Genomic DNA, 21,635 nt, shown 5'->3' with positions numbered 1-21,635 from the left:
CTGAGGGTGAACATGGTCAGGGTTTACACCAAAGGCTCCCTACCTCCCAATAGACTCATATTGGCACAAAATAACCACCCCCTCCCCCCTGAAAGCATTCTACCTACCCAAAATTATCGTTTTATAATATATAACTCAAAACCATGAATGTCATTTCAAGGTTATGATGTGGGAAATTGGGAGCCAAGACTTTTCAACATGAGGAAAACATTCAGTTTTACTAAGACAAGTGGTAAATTCGTCTCCCTTTCCCCCACCACACATTTGAAAAATTCACAAGATGGCAACCCAGTAGGCACCTGCCATAGACTACTAAATCATACGAGGGAACAGAATGAGCAGCTCCCTAAACATCTATCTATAATTACAGAAAGGAAAATTACATCATCATGGGAGATTTCAATCTCGGGCACACATGCTGGAGGTTTCATGCTTGGAGAGTCTAAAGATTACAGATGTTAATTTTCTATCACAAGAAGTATTGCAACCAACTCAGGAAATTCTATATTAGACCTCATTCTGATTGATCAGGATGGAACTGATCACTGAATTAAAAACTGATGCTTGCCTATGTGCAAGTGATCATGATCCAATTTCATTTACAACGTGCAAACAGAATATAGTCCATATATAGTTTTAAAAAATCCAATTTCCCAAGCTGAGAACAATTATGACCTAGATGGAGTATGAGGAAATATTTAAACAAACATGTTTCAGAGTAGCAGTCGTGTTAGTCTGTATCCGCAAAAAGAACAGGAGTACTTGTGGCACCTTAGAGACTAACAAATTTATTAGAGCATAAGCTTTCGTGGACTACAGCCCACTTCTTCGGATGCATATAGAATGGAACATATATTGAGGAGTATATATATATATTGTGTATATATATCTCCTCAATATATGTTCCATTCTATATGCATCCGAAGAAGTGGGCTGTAGTCCACGAAAGCTTATGCTCTAATAAATTTGTTAGTCTCTAAGGTGCCACAAGTACTCCTGTTCTTCTTTAAACAAACATGTGAATGATAATAGGGAATTTAAGAATGTTTTATGAGATTCACAAAAACCCTACAATTTTGCAAAAATGAACGAAGGCTTCTTTGGTTAAAATACCATCTTGATTGAGAGGGGAGATAAAGGCAGCAATAAAAAAAATTGAAAATATATATTAAGAAATGGAAAAATGGGGAAGCTGATAACAATGAGTACAAATCAGCTGTTAGGAAATGCAGACAAGTGAAAAGGAAAGTTAAAGGTATCAACGAAAAAAATCTATGGCCAATAGGGTTAAAGATAATCAGAAGGAATTCTTTAAACGTACCAGGAACAAATAAAATTCTAGCAATGGCACAGGACCAATAAACAAGGATGGTCACATTATAAATTATGACCCAGAAAAGGAAGAAGTATTCATTAAATATTTCTCTTCTGTATTAATAACTTAAAGTGACAATGAAATACTGTCTATTAATTGGTAGCTAGGGAGGATGTTGAACTCCTATTCAAGTTAAATTATTTTAAATTGGCAAGTTCAGATAACTTGTACTCCAGGGCCGCCTGAGATGGGGAGGGAGTGGCAACGGGCCCCAAACAGAGTGGTGTTATGACCTGGTGTACAGGTTTGCAGCTGTAAAAGAACCAAAATGCTGTGCAGGAAAAAGTCAAAAGCAAAGCTCCTCATGGGGCAGAAATTCCAGTTCTCAAACTGTTCTAGTTATGAGGTTATTTCATCATAATGTACAAGTACCTATAATAGGAAGAGATTTCTGATGGACAGCTCTTTAATTTAGCAGAAAAAGGTATAGCAAGATCCAGTGGCTGGAAGCTGAAGCTAGGGAAGTGCAGATGAGAAATAAGGGGAACATTTTTAACAGTGAGTGTCCTTAATCATTGGAACAATTTACCTAGGGATGTGGTGGGTTCCCCATCATCTGAAGTCTTTAAAACAAGATGGGATGTTTTTCTAAAAATATGCTACCGTTCAATCAGAAGTTATGGGCTTGAGACAGAAGTTACTGGGTGAGGTTCTGTGTCCTGCATTATTCAGGAAGTCAGACTAGATGATCTTCTATATTTAAGATATATGAATCTGTGTGCCACCAACATTACTAATTTCACCTAGAAACGTGCATAAGGTAAAACACCAAACCTGTACACCTTTATAGTTGGGAAAGTTCAGATCTGGCTCCAAAGTTCTTCACTACCGCCTCCAGCTCTATGATGGTCTGAAAATGAACCCTGGATCCAACCTGAACTTCAAGGCAGTTTGGCTCCAGATCTAAACTCTGCAGCTTGTTTCCAACTCTGTTTTTACAATTACCTTTAACAAAGCAGCAACAGCCTCCTGGTTAGCATTTCGAACATCTTCTCCATTTACTGTTAATATCTGGTCTCCCTGCATTAGTCTCCCATCTGTATCTGCTATTCCTCCTTTGACGATGTCTGACACAAATACCCCCGTATCATTTCTGCAAAAACACAATTTTATTGTGCTTCAAACGTGTCACTCTTTGTACCATTTCACTATCCATATTGTAATAAGACCTTTGCTTAGAACTGAGAAACTGTTTCCTAGAATTTCTGGCTAGTAAATGTGGGCTAGATCCCACCATTCCACCTTTACTCACATTGAGTAGTACCTTACTTACTGAGTAATCACACAAAAAGGGGGCCAAATGGGCCCACTGTAAAATTATAATAACTTTTTATTTTTGTTTTGTTTAAAAAAAGAAACAACTGACATTGTTTGACAACATGCTGGCACAGAGCAGATTTACTGAGAGGGACAATTTATCTATGGTGGAGGAGTAAAGTTTGGGGAGGGAGAGTTCATCTTTTCATTCCCCTAATCCTGGGGCTGGCTCTGTGGTCCAAGGGTTAGGTTTTGAGCTAGGGTACATCAGTGTAGTTCCATTGACTTCATACCTTTTCCCAACAATACTTAATCCGAGGCCTTTGCCTGGCTTCTTTTGCAGCTCTATATTGAGAACATCATACATATCTTCCTCCTTGTACTGGGCCTCATCCCTGTAGACAGTGAGACGGACTTTTTGGGGTGTCTGTCTGAGAACATTTATTGCTTCATCATGCGTGGCATTCCGGAGGTCAATTCCATTCACCTGCAATGTAACCACATGTTGATTGAGTATTTTCAGGAGTTAAATGACTCATGGGCATTTAAAAGTGATATACACAAGACTGCACCTCTAAAATCTGATCTCCCGCCCAGAGCCTTCCATCTTTGGATGCTGCTCCTTCTTCATATACTTCATGGATAATAATAGCTCCCTGTGGATTAACAATAAAAATACATTGCACACTGAAGAACACCTCTTGTATGCACTGCAACTGGTCCAAGCTTTGGCTTTGAAGAAAGCTTTTGAAAAATCCTAGTACGAGAAGACAGGACTGTAACCAGATAACAGCAAACTAAGTAATCAGCAGGCTATAAGAGAACTCAGGTTCTCATTTCTAAAGGGAAAATATCTTTAAATAAGTCACTTGCTTCTGCTTTAAAAAGTGTGATTACAAAAACATTTGTGGTTCAAGCTTAAATCAATTCAGTGCAGCAAATCTCAGACAGACATCGTCTCCAGTCACTTGTTGAAATAATATATTCACCTTCAGAGAAACGTTTTCTATTAGGGACTTAAAATTGGTACTGTCATCTCATTATGAAGTATTACTGATTTTTACGAACCAGTAAAGTGTCTGCTCCCCCAACAATGCTCAATCCAAGTCCAGTGCGTCCCTTGGAGATATCAATGGTTGTTTCACATCCTGGGATGATGGGACAAGTAGCTGGGTCAGAGGCTAACGTTGCTGGAGTTGAGGACCTGCTTGTATCTAAACACAGCAATTAAACTGGCTGGTTACAGTGAGTGGCCACAATAACTGAAAAATAAATGAACTTTAAAATAACATTTTGAGAGATCATTGACAGCCTTACAAGAATAGTTGCAAATGGACCCAAAATTCAACCTACCCTAATTACTCATCTGATTTTAAAAATACTCCCAAAAAATAAAATTATACAACCTCTGGCCCTCCCCTTTCTCCAAAAGAAGAGCTGTGCTCTGGTTAAAATCACAACTCCTAATCTTGGTGCCCAACCATCACCAGGTCCATGAGATTGTGGACAAAGATGTGTATATTGCACGTGGCCTTATTTCTTCACTGCTGGGCCACACCCTGCTCTCATACATACAATGTGCAGCCAGTGAAGTTAACAGAAGCTTTGTGCACTTATATGAGGGCAGATTTGGGGCCAATATACCTGCTCCAAAACCAGAAATTCTTATCACAGGTAACAAGTGCCTACTATACTGTAATGTCATGCATGCATGTACACTGTTCCTGATCTTACAAGATACAGTTCCTTATACAGCAATGTACCTGATCAATTAGGGTCACTGCGTGGATTTCCTGGCTTTCCTTTTTGCTTTGAAAAACTTATTAGGGAGGCAGTGTTGCCGAATCATGGAAGTGTAGGGCTGGAAGGGACCTCAAGAGGTCATCTAGTCCAACCCCCTATGCTGAGGCAGGATTAAGTATACCTAGACCAGGGGTCGGCAACGTTTGGCACACAGCTCGCCAGGGTAAGCACCCTGGCAGGCCGGGCCAGTTTATTTACCTGCTGACGCGGCAGGTTCAGCCGCTCGCGGCCTCCACTGGCCGTCCCGGGCCAATGGGGGCAGCGGGAAGTGGCACGGGTGAGGGATGTGCTGGCCGCGGCTTCCCACTGCCCCCATTGGCCCGGGACGGCGAACCGCGGCCAGTGGGGGCCGCGATCGGCCGAACCTGCCGCGTCAGCAGGTGCTTACCCTGGCGAGCCACGTGCCGAATGTTGCCGACCCCTGACCTAGACAATCCTTGACAGGTGTTTGTCTATGACCAGAGAAGGGGATTAGGAATGAGAGCTTTTGGGTTTTATTTTCACTTATACCACTGATGTGCTGGAGTGCCCACAACCAAGTCATTTAACCAAAGTTTTCAAATTTGGTTGTCTAAAGTTAGGCACATAAATCCTAAATAAATAAAAGGGACCTGATTTTCAGAGGTTCCACTCAAGCAACTAGAGGAAATCTAGAAAAATAAATAAATGTTTATACCAACAAATGCACTCATTTTCATTGTACGCACATAGGGCCAGATTGTTTCACTCAGATCCAGGCCTAGGCTAGTGGTGCTGCTGCAACGTCCACTGCCCCAGGAAAAACAAGAGTATCCAACCGTTCCCTAACATGCAGGGGGAAACGGAGCTCCTGCACAATCCCTTAGGATGGGAGCCAGATGCTTTTCTCTGTCCCTCCTCCCTCCGTACCTGGGCAGTGTGGAGATAGAGTAAGGTCATAGCCCCGTCGCTTTCCTGCTCTACTTAGGTTGCTCACCAACTGTAGGGTACTAGAAGGAAGCAATTTCTGCACTCAGAAAAGCGCAGGGATGCAATTGTGACTGGTCTGGGAGCAGAGGTGCAAGGAAGTGAAGAAAAGCTCTTTGAAGACATTCACAACGCTCTTCATTTTTTATCACTTAGCCCACGGTTAAGACTAGAGACAACAAGAGGGTTCTTACTTTTAATTGTCTCTGGTTCTGGAGACCCAGAAGACGGAATCATCAGCGACTGCTGGATGTTCTTCCACTCGCTTGTGGTAGCACTGCAAAGTGGGGGTGTCGATGTTTGAAGAGATGTTTGATTATCATGTTCAACTGAGTTGATTGTGAGCTTCACTGTGGTCTTGGATGTCTTCAGCAGACTGATAAACTTATTGAATAATAAAAAGAACAGCGAATGATCCAACTGTAACACTTACAGAGGTCAGTCGTAGCAATTACTCCATGATAAGGAGCAAAAAGTCACACATACTTGTTGTTCTTGGAGACGGGAATGAAGAAGATTGATGTTTTGGATGATGTGTTGCAACACAGTTAATTATTGTGGGCCAGATCATTAGCTGGTGTAAATCAGATTAGTTCAACTGACTTCAGTGAAACTATGCCAATTTCTACTGAGGCTATGGCACACAATCTATGTTAGCTTTCCTGGATGCTACACTATACGTTGATAGTTGTTAGAACAAAATCAGAAAACTAGGAGTAAGTACTAATGTTGGTGCAGAGCCCAATATTGCTCCCACTGAAGTAAATGTCAAAACTGATCTCAATAGGAGTAGGAGCAGGCCATCCAATGTCTTTGATTAAATGTTTGGTTTTTGGGGGGGAATATGGCACAATTAATATTTGAATTATGGAGCAGAGGAAGGGGATGTTGGAGAGGAAAGCAAGGTGGGGCAAACACAGGGCCTGGTTGTAAGGCCCAGCGGGTCTCGAATGCAGGCCTGCAGAACTGCCAGGCAGCAGACACCTCCATGCTGCCATACTGTGTCAGCTATGACCAGCTCATGCTCAATTACTCACATCCACTGAGGACATAAGACCACAGGAAGTCCCTCCTCAAGGGGTATGACAGGAAGCAGCCTCCTGGCTCCTGATTGGCTCCTCGCCCTATATAACCCCAAGGGGAATCCCAAAAAGAATCCAGGCAACAGCGCAACTCTCCTGTAGCTGCTATAACCATTCCTGCTCCCTGTTTTTGAACTCCAGGCTTTAATCTCAGCTTAATTTGGATCTCGCCTCCTGACCAGATCCCTGAAACCTGACTCAGACTTTGATCTTTGGTATCAACCCCAACCTGGAACTTGACTACGAAATCCTCTGGTATTCAGCCTTAGGTTTGATCCTGCTTTGACCCATGGTCCCAACTTCCCTAGGTCATGATCCTGACAGACATACAGAGCATCTTCCAAATCTCATTGACTTCAAAATTACTTCAGTGAGAGTGGACGGTGCTCAGCACCTCCCAGGATCATGCCTTTAAAGTAGATTTCAAACTGGAACAGTGACTTTGTAAAACTGACACCTTAGGCAACAGATCTGTTCTTTACCCCAAACCACATCTGCTTCCTCTACAGATAACAATGAATTGTACTGCCTGTTAACTCTGCAGAGCCAATATAGCTCTGGGAGAGAGAGATGGATTCTATTCCAGCTGTGCTGTATCAAACAGAATTTGCTAACTCAGTTCTAATTGCAGAATGACTATTACTGGTAACAGAGTCAGAAAGAGCCCAGGTTGACTCCTTACAGAACCCAGGTTGAGTTTGCAGAGCTGGAAATTAGGGGGGGGGGAAATCACCAGTTGAGTTAAATTTTACCTGGAAGCCACAGAGCCAACAAACTCAGAACCCCACAATACCATTTTTACAGTCACTTCTCAGAGTGTCACCACAGTTCAATGATTTGCTGTCAGGAATTATGCTTTCCCAAAGAGAATGATATGCTAATGTAGAATACATCAGTGTTAATGCATGTGGTTCCAGTACTAAGGGACCATCATCTTCTCAGGCTAACATCCACACTCCGGAGCTAAGTCAGAGTATAACCACACAAGATCTCCTGCACAGGTTGCTCTGCAACTTTAGAGGAAGGGTCTGGATTTGTCTCATACAACTGCTATAGTCCTTTTATTCCTAAAGTACCTTTTCTATAGGATAGCCCACAACAGCTTCATCATCCACTGCAAGGATCTGATCCCCAACTCGGATCCGTCCATCCTGGGAAATAAAATTGATCAAAAAAAGATTAATACGGGATTTTTCTTCCTCAATGGTTTACCATCCTCTTTCCCGAATGGGTTGTAATTTACAATTCTCACCTTCGCTGCTGCACCATGATCTGTTAGGCTTTTAATAACCACTCCATTAAGTGTGTCTTCTTCACTGATGGCAATACCCAGTCCTCCTTGATCCTGTGGGAATAGGAATGTACAGTCAATAAGGTGCTATATTTATCAAAGTTGAACTACATGTATTCATGTGAGCCTACTGGGGTTTGTAGATGTCATAGAAGTTTGATGTTTCATGAAGTCTCAAAGCTTGAAATAAATATTAAAGACTTATTTGGAAAGGATTCACTTTCTCCAACCCATGAACAGGATAGAGAATCTGAATAAGCTTGAAATGCTTTGAATTCTAACTTGTGACATTCTAAATTTCAATGGATTTTAACTGTGATTCATTTGTGCAATTCTTAAAACAGGAGGAAGCCACACCAAAAGTTTTGAAGCTGTGGAATGATGAAAATAGGGTGCCATACCATAGTTAAACAAATGATACTGCAGACCACAGGAAAAAATATAGAACAGTGGGAAATGTAGAAAAGGGAAAAATACATTCACTTCCAGTGAAAATGTTTAATGTTTTGTGGGGGTGGAGTGAATTTTCCCTGGCTTCCTCACCCACAAACAAATAACTATTTGGATTCTGTTATCTGTAACATCTATTCCCAGTTAGATGGAAAAGACTGGATTGCAATGGTGCATAGAGCCTAACCAGCAACTTTCAAATCTCAGAGCTTTAAGTCTAGTGCATGCAGCTATCTTTTATGAGTTAATAAAAAAAAAGCAACAAACATTTTCCTTCCCTCCTCTGGCAGGTACATATTCAGAAACTACCTTGCTCCTTTCTCCCAGAAGATGCATGATTTCTGGTAGCAAAGTATACATTATTCCTGGGTATGCTGTCCTTGGGATTTGGTGCTTACAGTCTGCTAATTAAGTTACTTGGAACAATTTAGTCAATGATTTCACCTGGACAGTCACAGGTAAGTACTAACCAAACTTTGCTTTGTGCGCTCAATCCAAACAGTTTTGTTTAGGTCAAACAAGTTCACAGAAGGACGGAGATGGTGCAACCCCAAAATGTACCATGGAGGTTCTACCACACTTAGTTTTCCAGTGCAACATAGCTGGCCTTCCTACATCTGTGTCCTGACTCCCTTGCCTACCTTTTCTTGATTGCACTGAGACCTCCAAAATCTCCAGAAGTGTCTGTGCTGGGCCCTTGCTGCTGTTTACTGAAAACTTTGCAGATGAGAGAAGCAGGGCATTATTCCTGAGAAATGCAGCTATGGGACGTGTTAGATTTCAACTATGTGGGGGGAGGGCCTAGCTGAGATGCTGAGGAGGTTCTGGGCCCAACTGCTGCTTTAGGAAGAGTTTTTGGGACAACCTGCAAATAGAATAAAATTGCCAGTGGTCCGTCTCACCCTCCAAGGGAAGGAACAGTCCCTCTGTTTCCAGAGGGACATAATCACAGAAGAGAAACCCTGTGACAATAAACTTGCACTGATATAAATTTAGTTAAAATATAAATTTACCTTGGGGAGTTCCACATGCTGAATATGTTTATATGTATTTAAGTCTATAGCCGTAACAGGATTTGTAGCACTCGGTTCACCCTAAGAGAGGAAGACAATTTAGCAATTTACAACTGTATTTTAAAAACAGGCATTTGGTGTACCCTTAAAAACTGAACAAACGCATGGTGGGTCTGACCCCCCCTCAAGCCAATTTTACATTGGTATAATTTCAATGACTTTCCTGTAGCTACTCCTTATTTACATCGGTGTAAATTGAGAGCAGCATCAGGACCAAAATGTTCATCAGCTATGCTAAAACCCCATTATGTTTTCCACTAGGACTTTTTCTGCGGTAAAATATAACAAATATTAGAGTATTTTTCTCCAGAAAGCTGTTAATCAGCTCAAATAGACTCACACAATGTTTAGATTACCTCTTGATTTTGAGGAGTCTCTGAGGGGGAAGGTGAATGTTCTACTGATTTCCCAGGGCAAACAGCCATCTGAGTCACTGCATCTTTATTTCTGCAATATATTAAAGCATATGCGTGTTAAAGCATCACCATGGTTCTTTTCACAAGTTTAATTTTGCTACCTTCATTTCTTATTTTGTTTTATTTTTAGCAGTCACGATGCAGATCAAAATACAAAAAAGAAAATACATAACCTGTAAAGTCTAAATGTTGGACTTACAGAAGTACATCACCAAAATTACCTGGGTGACAAAACTGTGATATTGGGAAGACTTTTTAAAAAAAAATTTGTATAAAAACAGCTTGTGAAAAAATTCATTTTTAAACATGTTAAAGATTACTATCTCTAGGAAAGACACTTTAAACACTGCTTACCTGATAAAGATGATTTTTACTTTAGATGGTGCACATTTGATTATCGAGGAAGCATTCTGATGAGTTCTTCCATAGAGAATTTGTCCATTGATCTAGATGAAGGAGAATGGCAAATATGGCTCCGAATGTTAATTTCCTTAAATTTTCACCAGCTTAAGTGATCTACAACAAACACTTATCTTCTTTCACCATCACCTGCTAAACATCATTTTGAAAATTTACTCTACAATATACAACACTCTGTTTTCACCCCTCGAGTTCACAACATTCCTCCCAATGCTGGTCTGGCTCTAGACTCCCTCTCTGTGCTGAAAATGTCCTTCTCTAGGTTACAATGGCTTGCCTTTAGGCATATCATTTATTTCCATTTGCCATTGATCACCTCATGACTCAGTAGGCTACCAGTTATAAGTACAAGTAAATGAACTGCCTCTATCCAACAAGACAGTTATTATTATTCATTGACCCTCAAAACAGTGCCCAGAACTGTACAAACAAGGGTTCCCAACCTAAGGCACTGAGAACTGGATCCTCTAACCATTTATGCACGTGTATGATTTTACTTGCTTAAGTAGTTTTATTGAAGCTGAAGGGAATTTTCATATCAGGAAAGTTACTCCTGTGTTTTTGCACGATCAGGCACTCATTTACTCAGACAAGGCAGTTTACAAGCAACACTTGCTGGCGTAATCACAAAAGCTGTGGTGAGCTTTTGGAGAGAGAACTGGAGAAGAATCTTAAAAGAAGGATTTGAAGGAGAGTATGGAGGCATGAGGAGAAGGAAGGAATTACAAGCACAGAAGTGGCATTGTAGACCGTACAAAGAGAAGTGTGAGGGGAGGACAGGAGAGGGCTCTGGAGGAGCAAAAGGAGTGAGAATATCATAAGAACGGCCATATTGGGTCAGAGCAAAGGTCCACTTAGCCCAGTATCCTGTCTTCCAACAGTAGCCAATGCCAGGTGCTTCAGGGGGAATGAACACAACAGGTAATCATAAAGTGATTCATCCCACATTGCCCATTCCCAGCTTCTGGCAAACAGAGGCTAGGGACACCATCCCTGCCCATCCTGGCTACTAGCCATTGATGGACCTATCCTCCATGAATTTATCTAGTTCTTTTTTTAACCCTGTTATAGTCTTAGCATTCACAAGATCGGTTGTGGCAGAGAGCCCTCAGTGTCCATTTAGCACTGCAATGAATGAATGAATGAATCCAGCTCTCAGTGCTTTAGGGTGGGAACCTTTGTTTGTACAGTTCTGGGCACTGTTTTGAGGGTCAATGAAAGTTGATCCTGCATGATCAAGCTCTATATGAAAATACATTTTGGTTGATTTGAAAAAGTCCTTCGTAGTGAAAACTGGGCCTCTGCAGCCAGTATGTGAATACCCTCATTTTAGTGGATCCCCACAGTCATGGATCCCATAGCTCTTCCGCTGGTCTGAAAGTGCTTGTTTCTGCATCAGCCTATTCGGAACTGGCACAGTGCCTCTCAGGAGTTGCTGAACCTCCCTGCCCCCACATCCCCTCTCCACTGGCATTCCCCTTTGTATAGCCCCCACCACACAGCTGAAGTGGTGGGGATGGCCTTGCCAATTCTGTGCAACAGGCAGAATGTCACCCTACACCAAAAGGAAAAGGAGTGCAAAAGTTATAAGAAAGCAACTGCTGCAAGTGCCATCTATTGAACTGAGACAGTATTTAAAAAAAAAAAAAAGCTTTACACGTTAGACAAAAAAATAAATAAATAGTGGTTTAGAATGAGGATCCTGTCTGTGCAATGAGGGTCCTGACATCACTGGATACCATGTGAAAGCAGCCTGAATAGACTATTAAATCATTAAAGCCCAAGATATAAATACAGCTGTTCCAGATTTCTTTTTTCCTTTTCATGTCATGTGACAGATGTATAAACAATACAGACAGAGGCAGACAGAGCTGTAACGAGAATGGCCTGCAGCAGTCCACAGAATCTAGTGGGAGAATCTCAGAAGGACTATCACTGTATGACACAGTATTTTTCTTAGTTCACAAACTAATTCCTCCTTCCCACCCGGCCCCATGATGCCAAAGCTGCATTCTTCACTTATTGTATATAAAATTTTATGCAGTAGTGGTCTGACTGAAGAAAAAAAAAAACTCCCAACCTCAACCAGCAGGCACATACCAGAATGAAAATGTGAATTCAAAGAAATAAATTTTGGTATTACAAGGCTATATAGTTAACTCAAAGCTATATATTGCACCAAGAAACTACCACTCTACTGCCTTTATAGTCAACATGTTTGCTTTTAAGTACAATTGCTAGAAACTTACCTCTAGTAACTCATCTGCAATCTGTAACCTTCCATCTTTTCCAGCTGCCCCATTTGGATCAATTCCCACTATGAAGACACTCATCCTGGACCGGTCTTTGTTGCCAGCAAGGCTAAGTCCCAAACCAGTCCTTCCTTTTTCCAGCTCTATCATGTGCAGGTCCCCTGGTAGAGTTCCATAACGCTGTGTGATCTTTTCTAAATATAAGGGGGAGAAAAGGTGGGGGCAGAAGGGCTTGAATTCATATTAGAACACTTTACAAGTCATCCAGCTAATCAGCTTTAGTGCGCAACAGGCATTATCCAACAGCAGAATCCCTGCATCACTGAAGCAGCACAAACGACTCCCTTTTTCAGCTAAAACTAATGTCACTTGTAACAATGCTTCCAGTTGCTTGGGGGCTGGGTTTAATATGAAAATTTTAAATTCTTTTCTTTGGGTTTCTTCCCTGATCCCAATAAATAAAACATCTTTCACATGGATACATGGCTGGTGAGACAAAGGCAGCTGGGAGACTAAGAGAGTTAGCCATTTGAGCTCCTCATCAAAGGAAAGCATCTTTTCCCCCCTTAACTTGTAGGTACTCTGCAAGAAAGAATCTTCAATGGCAGGAAAACACTGCAAACACCATTGCTAGCTCTTCCTCGGCCTGTACCTGTGGGATCCCCGCCCAGACAGGCATCCAGATCTTGTAGGCTTCCACTCAGCTCATGGTCTTGACTTGCTGGGAATGCAGCCTGCACATCCTTGCTGAAGAAAGCCAGGAAGGGAGAACCCCTCCCGCCCAGTACAAGAGGCATCTGTTGATGGCGTCCCTCAGGAAGCAGGTAAGAGAGCTGCAGGAGGTGTGGCTCAGTTGCCGGAGCACAAGGACATACTGTCAGGATGCACATGAAGACGTCCAGGATGGATGATGCAGCCAGCTGGAACAGAATACAGCACCACCAGAGGAAGAAGGAGAACCAGATGCTCTGGGGAGGGGGGAGGGGGGTAGAGATTGGCTGCTAGCCAGCTTGGGCAGCAGAAAGTTGAGGTCCATTGAGGTCAAGAAGTTCCATTTTGAGGTCAAGAAGTGGTATGCTGTACGGAAAACAGGAGATGAGCAGGCCCCAATGGCTGAGGAAGAGGAGCCAACTCATCCCAAGGCTGGGAGGTTCACGGCCACCACACCCAAGAGAAGGAGATAAAGGGGGCTGATGGTCAGGGACTCCCTTCTGAGGGAGATGGAGGCATCCATCTTCTGACCTGATGTCCCAAGAGATGTGCTGCCTGACTGGAGCCCATGTCTGAGACTTTGTGGAAAGGCTGCCGAGGCTCTGGCCCTCTGACAACTATCCCATGCTGCTCACTAATGTGAACATTGATGATACCGACAGGTATGACTGAGCAGATCAGCATAAATGGGGGGAAATGGTCAACATCATGGTAGGGGTCCAATAGAGACCACCAAATCAGAAGGAGATGAATGAGAGATTTCTAGAACTACCAACAGAAATATCCAAACCACAAGCCCTGTAATAATAGGGGAATGTAACTACAGAAATATCTGTTTGAAAGGTAATCCAGCAAAGGCAAAAACGTTCAGTAAATTCTTAGAACATACTGGGGACAACTTCTTGTTGCAGTAGGTGGTGGACGTAGCCAGAGGGCAACCATGTTAGACTTGTTTCTTATTAACAGGGATTAATTAGCTGTGAATCTGAAGCTGGAAGCCAATTTGGGTGAAAGTGAACGTGGAATGATAGAATTCATGAGTCTAAGGCATGAGCGCAGCAGTACAAAGATTTGATCAAATTCAGAGAACTGGTAGGTAAAGTTCCAGGGGAAGAAAAACTAAAGCAAAAAGGAGTTCAGGAGAGCTGACAGTTTCTCAGAGACAACATTAAAGTCACAAGTGCAAACTTTTCCAGTATGAAGGAAAGATAGAAAGAACAGTACAAGGTCAACATCAGAAGTTCTTTAACAATCTGAAAATAAAAAAGGAATCCAGAAAAAGTGGAAACGTGTGTTCATCCTTAGCAATTTTTCCAAAAGACTTGCACAAGGATGTAGGGACAAAATCAGCAAGGCTAAAACACAAAATGTATAGACATAAAATGCAAAAAGATGACCTATAAAAGCATTAAAAACAAGAGAAAGAGGAAGGAAAATGCATGTCCACTACTGAGTGGGGAAGGAGAGCTAATAATGGATGACATCAAGATGGCTGAGTTGCTTACTGCCTAGTTTGCTTCAACCTTTACTAAAAAGGTTAATTATGGCCAGATATTTAATGCAATTAATATTAACAATAAAGGAGAAGGAACACAAGCCTGGATGAGAAAAGAACAGGTTAAAAAGTATTTAATGATGTATTCAAGTCAGCAGGGCCTGATGAAATTCACCTTAGGATGCTTAAGGTACTAGCTGAAGCAACCTTGGAACCATTAACAACTATCTTTGAGACCTGGAGGACAGGTGAGGTCCCAGAGGACTGGAGAAGGGCAAACACAGTACCTATCTTTTAAAAGGGAAACAAAGGGGATCCAGGGAATTATAAACCAACCCGTCCAACTTTGATACCTGGAAAGATTCTGGAACAAATTATTAAACAATTAATTTGTACGTATGTATAGGATAACAGGGTAATAAGTAACAACCAACATGGATTTGTCAAGAATGAATCTTGCCAAACCAATCTCATTTCCATCTTTAACAGGGTTACTAGCCTGTTGGGGGTGAAGCTGTAGATGTGATAGATCTTGATTTTAGTAAGGCTTTTGATAGTCCCAAATGACACTCACATAAGCAAACTAGGGAAATCTGATCTAGATGAAACTACTACCAAGGTACATTCATAACTGGTTGAAAGACCATATCAAAGCATAATTATTAATGGTTCACTGTCAAATTGGGAGGGTCTCGCAGGGGTCTGTCCTGAAACCAGTACTGTTCAATATTTTCATTCATGACTTTGATAATGGGGTGGACTGTATGCATATAAAATTTGTGGATGATGCCAAGCCTTGAGGGATCACAAGCATTTTGGAGGACAGGATTAGAATTCAAAATTACCATGACAAACTGGAGAACTAATCTGAAATCAACAAGATGAAATTCAATAAAGATGAGCGAAGAACTTCACTTAGGAAGGGAAAATCAGATGCACAAATACAAACTGGGGAATAACTGGCTAGGTGCTACTGAAAAAGATTTGAGGTTATAGTTAGGGCCCTACCAAATTCACGCCATGAAAAACACATCATGGACTGTGAAATCTGATCTCCCCCTGTGAAATCTGGTCTTTTGTGTGCTTTTACCCTACACTATACAGATTTCACAGGGGAGACCAGGGTTTCTCAAATTGGGGGTCCTGACACAAAAAAGATTTGCAGGGGGGTCGCAAGGTTATATTTGGGGGGGGTCACACCAGTAGCAGCGCAGAAGTAAGGGTGGCAATACCATACTATGTGGCCCTTACTGCTGCACTGCTGCCTTCAAAGCTGAGTGGCCGGAGAGTGGCGGCTGCTGACTGAGGGCCCAGCTCTACAGGCAGCAGCGCAAAAGTAAGGGTGGCAATACCATACCATGTCATCCTTAATTCTGCGCTGCTGCTGGCAGCCGCTCTGCCTTCAGAGCTGAGCTCCCAGCCAGCAGCTGCCCTTCTCCAGCTGCCCAGCTCTGAAGGCAGCACTGCCACCAGCAGCAGTGCAGAAGTAAGGGTAGTTGTACCACAATCCCCCCTACAATAACCTTGCAACCCCCCCCCCAACTCCTTTTGGGGCAAGGACCCCTACAATTACAACACCGTGAAATTTCAGATTTAAATAGGTGAAATCATTCAATTTATTATTTTTTAAATCCTATGACTGTGAAATTGACCAAAATGGACAGTGAATTTGGTAGGGCCTTAGTTATAGTGGATCACAAAATGAATATGAGCCAACAATGTAATACAGTTGCAAAAAAGGGTAATATTTTGGGGTGTCATATGTAAGACACTGGAGGCAATTGTCCCACTGTAAGTGGCACTGATGAGGCCTCAGCTGGAGTACTGTAATCAGTTCTGGGTACCATACTTTAGGAAAGTTGTGAACAAACTGGAGTTTGTCCAGAGAACAACAAAAATGATAGAAGATTTATAAAACCTTACTTACAAGGAAAGGTTGAAAAGAAGGGAACGTTTTGAGGGGGGAGCTGATAACAGGTCTTCAAATATGTTGAGGGCTGTTAAAAGAGGACGGTGATAAATTGTTCTCCATGTCCAAGTAAGGACACGTAGGAGAGTAATCGCCTTAATTTGTAGCAAGGGAGATTGAGGTAAGATATTAGGAAAACATTCTAACTATAAGAGTAGTTAAACATTGGAGATAGGCTTCTAAGGGAGGGTGTGGTATCCTCATTGCTGGACGTTCTTAAGATCAGGTTAGACGAACACCTCTCACAGATGGTATGGCAAGGTGTGCCTAGCCCTTCATGTCCCCTGAGGTCCTGCTACTCCCACCCCAGAAAGGAGCAGTGAAGATGGATCCTCCAGGCCTGCCTAGAAAGGCTGCACAGAAGCAGCCAATGAGAGCCCAGCAGGCTCAGATAAAAGGAGCTGCAAGGTCTGAACCAGTCAGTCCCTGGCTAGGGCCAGAGGGGCAAGGAAAGTGCCCCACTCTAGAGCCCTGCAGCAGGACTGGAATCCCGCAGGACCGCTGCCATAATAGCGGGAGTGGGATTGAAAAAAAAAATCCCATGCAGGGCTCTACTCCACTCTGGTCAAAAGAGCTTAATGGGCTGCATTTGCTAGGAGCTCTAGCCTTAAGGTATTGAGCAGAGGTAAAAACGAGACCGGATGGGAAGAGGCCCAGGGAACATAGCAGCAACCAACCAAGGAAGCAGTAAGTGGCTGCTGTTTATAGGGTTCATAGGTTGGGACCTGGAGTAGTCAACAGGCCCAAGTTTCCCCACCAGCCACTGGGAAAGTGACCTAAGGCCTGAAAAGGGAACAAGGCTTGGTTAGACGACCGAGTGAAGGGCGGGACTTAAAGGGCTGAAGACCCTAGTGAGGGCTGACATTTTGTTGAACTCTTTGCTACTCTGGAAGGGGTTCATCCATTTTGACTCTGTGACCTAGCTGGAGGGCTGAGTCACTGAAGACCTGCCTAGCAAAGTCAACAACCTACAACAGGTGCCCAGGAGCAGGAAAAGACCCGAAGTATCAGAGGGCAGTCAAGATGTGAGTGTCCCCCATTACAGATGATCTAGGTATACTTGGTACTCACTCAATGTGGGGGAATGGACTAGGCAACCTCTCGAGGTCCCTTCCATTCCCAAATTTCTAGGAGTCTTTGGTTTCCCCTCCTCCCCCCGAAGATTTTTTCTAAAAGCACTAGTCCCCCTATCTGCCCATGCACACCTACATTTTAACTGCAGGTGAGATTATATTCAGATAACAGAACTGTATATGCGATTACCACGGGTGACATATACTACATCAAAACTGTTATTGCGGTTCATTATGTGCAGGGTAGAACCTACATTTACCAGGACCAGCACGAAAACTGAATGCACAGAACAAGGGCAAATGATTTTGTGTTTCAAGAAAGTGCAGCTGTCCAAGCAAAAGTGAAAGCTGAAAATAACATTTTATACCCAGACAGATGAAAATGAAGGCGTTCAACTTGCGCTCCAACCTACTCCACATCATTTCTATTTCAATGCTGAGCATTTCAAATAGCACAAAAAATAAACTTACTCCAGCTGTAACCAAACTCATCATCATCTTCCACATCCTCTTCAATTTTGCTGGAAGATGATTGTGCAATTTCACAGCTCATTCCTGAAAATGCTGAAGGAGGGGGCAGAGGCAAGTTACTAAATGAAGTCTTTTCTGGCTCTGAATCTGACTGACTGGATGCCTGTGGAGAACAAGAAGAATGCTGTGGCTAAATATATGGAGACTCTAGAGCAGGGCAATCTAGTACATGAAAATATAAAAACGGCAATGACTATGGCTTTGAAATTTAAATACCAAGCACCAGGAATTCTAAACAAAGCACATAGCATAGAGAGGCATCAGGATATCAGAGATGTAAAGAACACTAGGCAAGAAGGAGTAAGACTCCAAATGTATTTTTAAGCAAACAGAACTGACATTAAAAGCCCAATTCAGTGAAGTTTTGTGTGTTGCTTTTTTGCCTGAGAAACAACCTTGTGTGAAAACTGAATTGAATTTTTTCAATATCCAATTTGCACAGATTTTCTTTTTTATATCTAAAGAAAAAAACTGAGTCACTAAACAATTTCTTCTGCTATAATTTTGTATATATACAAACAGGGGAGAGATGGAGGAATGGAGTTAAGGTAGCTTTGAAGAATCTTGTAAAAAGAATATTTAGTTGAAATGTTGGTAGAAAGGCCTATTTAAAAAAAAATACTGTGAAGAACACAAGAATACCTTCTTCCAAGTCCTTTACTTGTCTTCTATACAACCTATGAATAGTCATGTCAAAATGGAGAAAGATTTCGCCATAAAAAGAGGGGGGGGGGACTTACTCTTGGTCTTGTGATTCATTTCTATTAAAAAAATAAAAACAAAACTATATGCACACAAATTACTACTGCAAATCATGGTCAGATCCTCAACTCCTTAGTCTGGCAAAACTCCCATTATACAGTCAGATTGTTGAGGGAAATGTGATCAAAAACTGTATGATTTGGCTCCATTTTTTTAACATGTATCATTTTTATGTATTTGGCACTGTGATCAATAGTAAACAATAGGCCATGAAGGCTTGGTAATTGATAAGTCAGGTGATGAGACTCAGCGACTGATAGATGTCCTATGAAAAATAGTACCATTTTACAGAACTGAAATTTGCAGGTACTGTATTGACTTCTTCCAGCTTTTACCTTCCTCGCTTCAGCTTTAAGAATCTGATTCTAGTGGGAAGTGAGAGAATAACATCTCCGATGGTGTTGCTAGGGGGTCAAAAATTTTAATACACCTTCTTCAGAGCCAACATGAGAATTCTATTAAGCCTCCCCACCCTGAAGGATTTCAAAGATAGGAATCCATCGGTGCCTGTAGCAGGGTGGTTACCCTGCTCCAGTCCTGGGAGAGGGCTGTGGACGGGGAAAAGCTGGGCTGATTGGGAAAGCAGCCACTGCTGTAGCCAGTGCAATCAGGGCCCAGCTGGCCCTTATAAGAGGGCAATGGGCCAGAAGGAGACACTCTCTCTCTAGCCTCTTGGCTGCCTGGGAAGCTGAGGAGGTTACCTAGAGTGGAGCAGTGCTGGGGAAGGGCAGAGGGAGCTGGGGAGCTCCAGCATAGCAAAGCCCCAGGCTGCAGGCTGAGTTAAGGGCCCACGAAAGGGTACTAGGGCTGCAGAGGGGCAGCCCAGGAATAGGCAGAGGCAGCTGGTCCAACCCGCTTGCGGATGATGAGTGGTTTACAGACTGCCGTCCGCCCCAGTGAGCGGGGGCTAAATGGAGACTGGCAGTAGCCACTGAGGTGGGGGTGTTGGGAGTTCCTCTGGGAGGGGAGACCCAGAGTGAGGGGATACTGTTATGGGCAGAACCCCTGGGCAAAGGGCACCGGGGTCTGGGAAGGACACGGGGCCAGCGGCAGGGGAGGCAACGGCCCGCAGAGGGCACTACGGGCTGGAAAGAGCTAATTCCCTGGATGACCAGCAGCCGGTGAGTCGTCGCCCCGCCACAATGCCACACTCAGATAACATCCTTTCAGCTGAAAAGACTAAAAATCTACTCACTTATTCTTATGAAGATCCGGGAAAATGCCAATTGTCCAGAGGAAACAAACTACCTTCTTTCTCTCCCCATCCAAACGTGTAAAGAAAATGCTAATGTCTCATTTGAGCCCCCAAATTCCTCTGCTGCTTGTATGAGCTTCTTTCTCCTCTCATTCTAGGAGCTTTTCAAAGAAGTCATGAAATACTATGAAGAAGGCTGAATACGTGTTAACTAAAAATATCATTGGGGTCTAAAATGGTATCTGTTTAAACGCCTTCACATTAGGTACCACACACACTTAGAACAACAAGACAGATGCTGGTGGCTGACAGAATGGTGCAAAAAACTCAGTCTTACACAAGCGAGTACTGCTATACACAACCCTCCCTTGGCACTTGGAGCTTTAAGTGAATGTGAGGCATATGAATAGTTTTGAACCCATTGTGCAGAAAGCATCTGAAAGTTCAGAGCAACCTGCTGAAATTCCTAAATGCCAGCTGGGATGATGTAGGGTATTAGATTAGTCTTTATGAAAACTGAGATACTTACTAAACCTAAATTGTGGGAGCACTCTCTGAAAAACTCAGACACTGATGTGGACAGGGAGGGTGATGTTTCATAAATCACACTTATTGCGAAACAGTTCCTAAACTTCAGAATCAGCGTCGGGTGGTAGCAAAAGCACACATTAGCATTCATGCTGTACTTTTATGCTTAAAATGCATATTCCTAACTGAAAAATGTTATGCATCCGATGAAGTGGGCTGTAGCCCACGAAAGCTTATGCTCAAATAAATTTGTTAGTCTCTAAGGTGCCACAAGTACTCCTGTTCTTTTTGAAAAAAGTAAGTAGCAGAATGTTACCTCAAGGTGAGGGTAGAGGAGTTCCAGAAATTCAATAAGCACTTCCTATATATTCACTGGAGGCCATATAACCTTAAATTAATGCAGGTGTTTGTGTGGGGGGAGTGGAAGGAGGGTGTCTACACAAAGATTAGGGAAGGACATGAACCAACTGATTCAGTGTAGTTTACAATTACTAACTCAAAGTAATGCATCATTTTAGTCTTGTTCTTTGTGAGCAATGGAAGTGCCTAAAATGTTGCAGTACTGAAGGCAATGATCAGGACAACAATAAGATGGTTTGCTATCCAGTAGCTCTGGAAGGACGGGTGTACCTCTGTATGTATGAATGAAATTCCAGTGGATTTATCATTAAAAGAAAGCACAAAGTGCCATATATTGATGGACAAGGAACGTTTCCTTATGTCTTGCTATATGTACATGTATAAACTCTGTTTTAAGTTCAAGCAAATGCTGATACGAAAGCAGATGAATGCTTGAAGTCTCCTCTGCAAGCAAAGAGTAAAACAAATAAGGTCCTAACAATTAAAAACGTACAGGACCAAATTCTGTCTTCCAAAGTCATTGGAAATATGCATGCATCTTCGAGGACAGAATCTGGCCCTTTTATTTACACACAAGACTTTTGTTCTCTGAATTGGGCCCTATACAAAAGGTAAAAATATTTTGACTCATGACATACCGAAATGCA

General features: G+C 42.4%; 1 protein-coding gene across 40 annotated transcripts in view; it reads right to left on the bottom strand.

The window, feature by feature from the left end:
- Positions 1–21,635, bottom strand: part of MPDZ (multiple PDZ domain crumbs cell polarity complex component) — a 131,938-nt gene that overhangs the window by 14,131 nt on the left and 96,172 nt on the right. For 38 of the 40 annotated variants that reach the window (XM_065549549.1, XM_042850478.2, XM_042850487.2 and 35 more), the window contains 12 exons: positions 18,084–18,246; positions 12,362–12,558; positions 10,047–10,138; positions 9,633–9,723; positions 9,217–9,297; positions 7,715–7,807; positions 7,539–7,613; positions 5,575–5,764; positions 3,701–3,846; positions 3,205–3,288; positions 2,926–3,119; positions 2,321–2,468 (listed from right to left, as the gene is read on the bottom strand). In XM_065549549.1, the coding sequence (XP_065405621.1) occupies positions 2,321–2,468; positions 2,926–3,119; positions 3,205–3,288; positions 3,701–3,846; positions 5,575–5,764; positions 7,539–7,613; positions 7,715–7,807; positions 9,217–9,297; positions 9,633–9,723; positions 10,047–10,138; positions 12,362–12,558; positions 18,084–18,246 (1,554 nt within the window). The remainder of the gene's footprint in view (positions 1–2,320; positions 2,469–2,925; positions 3,120–3,204; positions 3,289–3,700; positions 3,847–5,574; positions 5,765–7,538; positions 7,614–7,714; positions 7,808–9,216; positions 9,298–9,632; positions 9,724–10,046; positions 10,139–12,361; positions 12,559–18,083; positions 18,247–21,635) is intronic. The other 2 variants (XM_065549551.1, XM_065549556.1) reach the window with 1 other exon arrangement.

This window comes from Chrysemys picta, chromosome 6 (genome assembly GCF_011386835.1).
Source record: "Chrysemys picta bellii isolate R12L10 chromosome 6, ASM1138683v2, whole genome shotgun sequence".
In the NCBI taxonomy this organism is placed as follows: domain Eukaryota; kingdom Metazoa; phylum Chordata; order Testudines; family Emydidae; genus Chrysemys; species Chrysemys picta.
Note: the sequence above shows the minus strand (reverse complement) of the source record. Positions and strands in the feature narration are given on the sequence as shown.